Source organism: Eleutherodactylus coqui, unplaced genomic scaffold (genome assembly GCF_035609145.1).
Source record: "Eleutherodactylus coqui strain aEleCoq1 unplaced genomic scaffold, aEleCoq1.hap1 HAP1_SCAFFOLD_167, whole genome shotgun sequence".
Classification (NCBI taxonomy): domain Eukaryota; kingdom Metazoa; phylum Chordata; class Amphibia; order Anura; family Eleutherodactylidae; genus Eleutherodactylus; species Eleutherodactylus coqui.
The window spans coordinates 101,947-109,943 of record NW_027102587.1 but is presented as its reverse complement, the minus strand read 5'-3'; the positions used below and the strand labels follow the sequence as shown (position 1 = coordinate 109,943).

At 47.9% G+C, this 7,997-nt stretch overlaps 1 protein-coding gene across 1 annotated transcript in view; it reads left to right on the top strand.

Moving 5' to 3' along the window:
• Positions 1-1,433: 1,433 nt before the first annotated feature.
• Positions 1,434-7,997, top strand: part of LOC136605006 (autophagy-related protein 13-like) — a 47,417-nt gene continuing 40,853 nt past the window's right edge. Inside the window, exons 1-2 of the mRNA XM_066588941.1 lie at positions 1,434-1,510; positions 3,158-3,248. Of these exons, the coding sequence (XP_066445038.1) occupies positions 1,434-1,510; positions 3,158-3,248 (168 nt within the window). The remainder of the gene's footprint in view (positions 1,511-3,157; positions 3,249-7,997) is intronic.

The following is a 7,997-nucleotide window of genomic DNA, read 5'->3' as shown; positions in this document are numbered from 1 at the left end:
ACTTCTAGACTAGTTCAGTGCCTTATCATACACTTCCATTATACTAGATTTGTATGCCAATACCCCTACACCCAAGGATAAATTTAGCTACAAGATAGATGGCAGTAAGCGTATACAGGACAACTAGGCCCAGCAGCTCAATAACATCAATGTGTTTGTTGCATTTCAGGCAGTATGAAAGGACCCAGCCCATCATGGGGATTATTATTGATCATTTTGTTGACCGACCTTTCCCCAGTACCTCACACATGCATCCCTGCAACTACGGGTGAGGACACAGGCAGCATGCACACATACCGTCTAGAGCCACAGAGGACATCAGCTCAGAATCTACTCAGATTACACACATCTTGTAAATGTATAACAACTGATAGGACATATGTTGTAGCTCGTTTTAACCTTTCTGATCTCTTGTGGAAGTCAAGACACTATCTCTGCTGGTACATGTAGATTCACAGTTCGTGGAAATTGTCATTTTCTTTAAAATCAGGATCTATGGATCTCCCCTAATTACTTGACTTGTAAAAGAAAATACAGTAAAACCATAGGTCTTGTTATGGGAAATACATCATATCCCTCTGACTTCACTGTACTGCTCCAAATTGGTTACAATGAGAAGTGCATGCATGCAGAGTAATTGACACTGACACAATGTTTGTCAACATCAGTAAGCTTCTGATCTATTAATAGCATCACTATCTCAAATGACATAGCAATAGAGATACATGCCCCTAAAGTCATAACAACTCATGATTGGCTTAGTTTGCAATGACTAACATATGTTAACGCCTTAAGGTGTGTGTTACTACTAAAATACGTGATTCCTAAGAAAATAAACTTATCCTGTGTTCATTATCCTTTAAAATGCGATGGTGGGGGCCTCAGAGTGCTCTCAACAACTTTTGTCCTGGGAAAGAAGTGTGGGAGTCACAGAAGCATCTTGTACATTCCAGCATACAAAACGTTAACCATTTAGATGGAAGGAAGATATATATATATATATATATATATATATATATATAATGTGCGTCTGCATAGGCTGATGTGAGAAGCATAGAAAATATATATAATATAGAATATATATTATTACTGTAACAGTCTATTCAGGTAGATGTCTAGTTATGGCCATGATGTCTTATCTGTTAACGATAACTACGTTATGGCGCTCAAACATGATGGAAGGAGTGGTGGTGTTTGATGCTCACCAGGCACCCAATTCCTTCGCTGTGCCCCCCTGAAGTTGGCACATGCGTAGTGATACTTTTTTCAGCTTGCTGTTTGCATGCACTCTCCAATTTATATGTAGTAGAGCGTGCACACTGTGAGCAGAAAAGAGGTAAGCTGTGTTGCTGGCAGAGACAGCGCAGGAGTGTGGCATCCGGTATCAAACTCCACTCCGCATTCCTTCATGTCTGAGCCCCATAACATAGTTTATGGGGCTCAAACGTGATGACAAGTTAAAGAAGCACTCAGAAGTTATCCTGTTTGTACTCCCATTTGTAAACTTTAGGTAAAAGGTAGTTCTGGGAATTGTCTTACCCAGTGCTTTATCGCAGAATTATTAGCTCTCATCTTGGTCGCTGTTGACTATGTGACAATGCCAAACCTCCACAATCGCACCTACAGACGCGCTGACAACCCAGTTTGCACAGCGCGTACTGTGTGGACTAGCATTCAGTCTCACTGCACATCTATGAGAGCCTTGATGTGGATCTCCAAAGTTTGAATAGAAAAGACTGACTTCTAAGCTAAACAGCAGGAACTATGGGATTTAGGTTTTAAAATGTCCACATGGTATATAGAGAGGTCCATGTCCCGGGACCCCCCTATCTAGGGGGTATAACGTGACCTAGAGGATGTGGGGAGGACCCATGTGTTGGCTAGAGGCGCGTTATTGAAAGCAATAGCTCGGGCTTACCTGAGAATAGTGAGAGTGATCACTGAGTTGAACAGGTTACCACGGGAGGTGGTGAGTTCTTCTTCCATAGAAGTGTTCAAACAAAGGCTGGACAAATATCTGTCTGGGATGATTTAGTGATTCCTGCACTGAGCAGGGGGTTGGACGCGATGACCCCAGGGATCCTTCCAACTTTACCATTCTATGATTCTATGAATATATGCGAGAGGAGAGAAGCAAGAAATGGAACTAGTAATAAGTAGGGTGTCAACTTAGTTTATTGTTATTTGTACAGTTGTAAAGGATCAAACGATCAGACCCAAAGTTTGTGCCCCCCTCCACTCCAGTTTTCCCTCCCTTTCCATTTCTCCCCCTTCCCTTCACCCATTTCTATGCCCCCCTTACTCTTCCCTTTCATGCAAGACAGGCTGAAAAATATGGCAAGAGTTCCAAAATTCCATAGAATCGATGAAAGGTCATCTGACATGAACCCCCACCCCCCCGGAACATAACTCATACCGCAGTGGATATGACTGGGTATGCGAGGGGAAAATTTTGCATAATTGTTAAAAGGAAAAATTTCATTCAATAAAAATATTTTGAGGTAAAACAACCCTAACTGCAGCCTGGACCATAGCTATTAACCCTTTCCAATCCACTATATGACGTCTAAAGACATTCTGAATGAAGGCTGTACAGCTTCTGATATCGGAAGACGTACGGCAGGGTATTCTTACTGTATATTACTGGCCGCTCTGTTGTCAGGGGGCCTCTCCAGAATACCGCAGTACTGGCTCTAGCCAGCAGGGGGTGTCATTGTGTAATGGCAGAAAGAGAAAATTCCCTAAAAAACCCTGAATTCAAAATTGGACTGCAAAGGGTTAATTCTGCATTAAAGCATCGGGTAAGCAATCGTTTACCTAATTCACTAACATCTGGATGCAATTTATGCCTGAACAACGTGCATTGCAACCAATGTCGCCATGTAGCCTTAGCTAAGAAGCCAAATTACCCCTTTCAGTGCAGACTTTGTACCTCGGGTATGTGCTTTGTTTTAGTTTGTGGTAAAAGACCTTAATAGGTGTCTTTGTGGCTACTGAAGCCACCAATCTGGTCAGTTCGGCCAGATAAGCAGATCTTTTGTGTCCGTCCTATAGCAGTGCTGGGTTTATCACACACTGAATAAGTATGGTATTTGCACTTCTATAATAGTCTGGGATCATTCTTTTGCATGGGCTTTGTTTTAATGTATCCCAACAGGGCACTCGAGGAGCCAGGAGCTGCATACCCATCTGTGGAGGATTCCCAGGATGTCTGTGCCACATCCTTTTCTACATCCCCTCCATCACAGGTAAGTTTGCGCTGCATTTACAGCATAACCCATCATCCTGCCATGTGCAGATACTCACTGTAGCAGATTTCATTAACCACATCTCTTAAGAAAACTGAAGCCTTTCAGATGGTTGTGATGGTATCATTTCAATTTATAAAGTTGGTTCCTTCATGGTTTATTTAAAAAAGTATTTTAGCAGCGTGAGGTTTTTAAGCGAATGTCAACCCTTGACTACCTTTGTTAGAGTTAAAGAAAAGAAAGCGTTCAAAAACCGCTGAAGATTATATTCTTTATATCTTGATTATAGGAGGGGCTCAGTTTTTCTGACACAGCTGCATATTTGCTGCAGACATAGATTTAAAAGCTACCTGCAGCCACCACTAGAGGGAGCTGACTGCATAGTATTACAGACTAGACCCAATGATAACACAATATGTAGTCAGCTCATTTTAGTGGTGGCTGCAGAAGCCAAAACATCATCATTATTTTTAAAGATTGTGGGTGTATTCACGCAGGCAATATTTTTTCCCCGTTCAAGTTCTGCCAGATTTCAAGATGGAAAAAGAACTCCTTTTAGAGATGAGCGAGCACCAAAATGCTCGGGTGCTCGTTACTCGGGACGAAATTATCGCGATGCTCGAGGGTTCGTTTCGAATAACGAACCCCATTGAAGTCAATGGACGACCCGAGCATTTTTGTATATCGCCGATGCTCGCTAAGGTTTTCATTTGTGAAAATCTGGGCAATTCAAGAAAGTGATGGGAACGACACAGCAACGGATAGGGCAGGCAAGGGGCTACATGTTGGGCTGCATCTCAAGTTACCAGGTCCCACCATTAAGCCACAATAGCGGCAAGAGTGCCCCCCCCCCTCCCAACAATTTTTACACACTGCCTATTTTTGCCTTTTGCACACTGCCTATTTTCTATTAATATGTCTTCTGTCCCTGCCTCACCACTACTGGCCCTGGAGTATGTCAACTAACTGCAAACTGTAGCACTGTGGACTGCAATACAGCGGTGATGTAACTGCCAACACAGAGCCAGGAAATAATTTTGTGCAAGCCTGCTGTAACACTTAGCTGGCTGCATATGAATTAGGAGGACAACTAGCCCCAGCACAGACCCAGTACACAGAGGACTGTCACAGGCAGCCCAAATAGATGTTTTTTCACAAATGTTTTTGGAAAGGCACACTGCCTATATTCTATTAATATGTCTTCTGTCCCTGCCTCACCAGCACTACTGGTCCTGGACGATGTATAATAATTACTGCAGGGCGCAATGCTCTGCACGGCCGATATGCAAAAAAAAAAAAAAAGTGCAACACTGCAAAAAGCAGCCTCCACACTACTGCACACGGTTAGATGTGGCCCTAAGAAGGACCGTTGGGGTTCTTGAAGCCTAAAATACTCCTAACACTCTCCCTATAGCAGCTCCGGCATCAGCAGCACTTTCCCTGAGCTACGGCAGAACGCATCTGTGGCGAGCCGCGGAAGGGGCCGATTTATATACTCGGGTGACACCTGATCTCGCCAGCCACTCACTGCAGGGGGGTGGTATAGGGCTTGAACGTCGCAGGGGGAAGTTGTAATGCCTTCCCTGTCTTTCTATTGGCCAGAAAAGCGCGCTAATATCTCAGAGATGAAAGTGAAAGTAACCCGAACATCGCGTGGTACTCGTTACGAATAACGAGCATCCCGAACACGCTAATACTCGAACGAGCATCAAGCTCGGACGAGTACGTTCGCTCATCTCTACTCCCTTTTTCTTCATTGATCCAGGGAATATTCTGACTGCCATTATGGAGTCGGGAAGGAATGTTTTCCCCCAGACGGGCTAATTGTCTTCTGCCTCATTCGGGGTTTTTTGCCTTCCTCTGGATCAACAAGGAGGAGGTGGAAACATGCTGAGCTAGATGGACACTGTCTCCCTTCAGCCTAACATACTATGTTACTATGTATTTCAATGGGTTTAATTTTCTCTTTGACCAATTGTCCGAGTTTGAAAAATCGCTGCATGTTCTGTTTCTTTGCCATTTTTTCCCAATATGAAAGCGTGGAGGAAAAAAAATTGCAGAACATTTGAGTGCGATCTGTTTTTTTATATTGGAACCAGATGCGATTGGGTTTTTTTTGTTTTCTCCACACGCGAAACGTTTAATATAAATCAGATTGTGTTTTTTGCGCAAAAACGCTTCGCCTGTGTGAATACCGCCTAACTGCAACTTCCAAAAGCTTTTGAGATGTCACAGAAACATGTCAAACGTTTTGATCATGATGAGAAACAATCGCCAGAACAAAACAGCTGAAACCCTCATCCGAGTGCTGTCACTGCTGGCTGACGACTGGCTCAATGGAAGGTCTATGAGCCCATCTTCAGCTAGAGAATGGTGGCAGCGCTCCGATGACTACTTCAGCTGGTTTGTTCTAGTGATCATTGGGGGTCTCTGCAATCCAAACTTGACATGTAACTGCGCTTTCCATAGCACATAGGTACACATGTAATCTAAGTACACGCAGGTGATTTTGTGCTCTGTGTCAAATAAATGGAGCGCCGACACATTAAGAAATCCAATCTACACAGAATTTTTGGATCTAATATTGACACGTTGTTAAACAGGTGGAGATTCAGTTCAAGGGTTCAGTAAAGTGAAGCCTGGTATCTGCAGCCATATTAGATAGCTACAAAGCAGGTAGCGTAGGAGCGAGGGACTGGGGGGCGGGAGATTAGGACAGGAAAGGGTTAAGCGACCAGAGGAGGTGGGAGGAGTTAATACAGGAAGAAGAGAGAGGGAGAAGGAGAAGTGTGCCATTCCATGTGGAGTAAGAGAAGAAGGAAGACGTGTGAAGGAAGGCAGAAGATTAAAAGAGAAGAAACATGGACCAGCTCGTTCTGCAGATCAAGGAAGCTGTTGCCAGCCAGGGACCTGACTGGCTGATGAGGATGGCCGCGGAGTTCGGAGCCACGCCGTCGGGAGAAGCCGGGGCAGGAGAAGAACAGCCGGCGCAGATGGTTTCCAGTGCGCCCCGCGGAAGACCCCAGAGAAGGAGGATTCCCCCTACCAGGCTGAGCCCGAGCCCAGCCGTGAAGAAGGGGGGCCAGAACGCAAGCCCGAGACCTGCGCGTTCAAGTATCGGTGGCGGAGCGCGGCCGCAGCGAGCCGCGGCGGGAAGCAACATGGGTGCGACCGGAAGAAGCGCCGGAAGAATAGAAGAAACCCCCGAGGTACTTACCGGGACTTCAGCAGCGGCATCAGGAGCGGGTAAGTCCAGCGCGGGAAGGGGTTGCCCCGCGGCTGTCCAGCGTCAGGCAGAGAGAGAAGGGGGATGGCCTGCGCGCCGTGCCGGCAGCGGGCGGATGGATCCGCTGGCCGAAAGAAGTTCCGGCGCTAGGACTCCCGTGCGGAGGGAGACGAGCGCCAGCGGCAGCAGCGAGGCCGGCAACAGCGCAAGCGGCCGCAGCAGCGCGAGCGCAGTACAAGGGGAGGGGGGGGTGGGGAGGGGGAACAGAGGGGGGGAAGGGGGGGGGGAGTACAATTAGGCAGTATGGCCCCCTTGTCACCCCAGGGCTCATGCCCTAATATGAGGGGCAGCGGAATTTACTATAAAGACGCCTCAGGCCGTCAAGGGGCTTACGGGGTACGAAGGAAGGAGGGAGGGGGAGGAGGGGCAGCGAGCAGCGGTCACATGTCGCCACGGGGTTCTTTCCCTTTTGGGGAGGACAGTCGAGCTCAAGCAATCGAAGGCACTTCAGGCCGGCAAGGGGCTTACGGGGTGGAGCAAAGCGGACAGGTGAGACAGAGTAAGGGTAAGAGGGGAGGGGGAAGCTACGTGCCCGGTAGTCAAGGGGCCGGTAGCGGGACAGAGGGGGGGTTAGGCGGCAGGCGGGGGGTTGGCGGCATGGTGCGAGGAAGCTGGCGCAGTGAAGCAAGGATAGATGGCTCGTCTTCGGAGTCTGGTGAGCCTTGTACACGTCGGGAGGCGCCCCATTTCGCCAGAGGGTACAGGCGTTCGGAAGCGGTGGACAGGAGTGGTAGGCGCAGCGGCCATGGGACTTTGGTTTGCGCTTCGCATCAGGCTTTACCATGTTCACCGGCTTCCTCCACAGATGAGAGGCAGGCCTCACGTACCGAAAGGCAGGGCGAACGGGCCGCAGCCTCCAGGGCGTCCTATGGCTATAGCATGCTACCCCGTGGTGTCTCCCGTAATAGGGACAGGGTACGACACGCGGTGGCGAGTCCGGAAAGGAGCCGACCGGGACCGAGTCACCCGTCTTTCCCCTCGGCAGGGCCGGAGGATGAATTGGAGGGTGAGTTACCATGCGATAGAGTTTGGGGTGCTTCGTCGCCCAATAACGTGAATAACTTTATGGTAGCGCTGAGAGCGCTGGTGGATGAGTTTGATAAAGGTAAAGGAACGGTGTTGTGTGGTAATACGGGGAGACGAGACTCGCCCGTGGTTGGTGATGTGGCTCACGCTACCGGGTGCTCGCCAGCGGTGGCGACCGGAAAAAGCGAGGAGTCGGTGAAAGATGGTTTACGTTTTTCAGACTCTCTATTTTGTGGCGTGGCCCCGCTGGGGGTGGGCCTCGCGGAGGACACAATTGAGAAAATTAAAAGTGGAATATACGTGGACATCTGGTCGCTCCTATCGGTGGAGCATGTGTCGGTTGATAAGGAGCGCTTCGCAGAACGGGACAAGAAGCCCAAAATAGCTAAAACATTTAGCAATTGGCTACAAGCCATGTTGACCCTGGCTCACGTTAT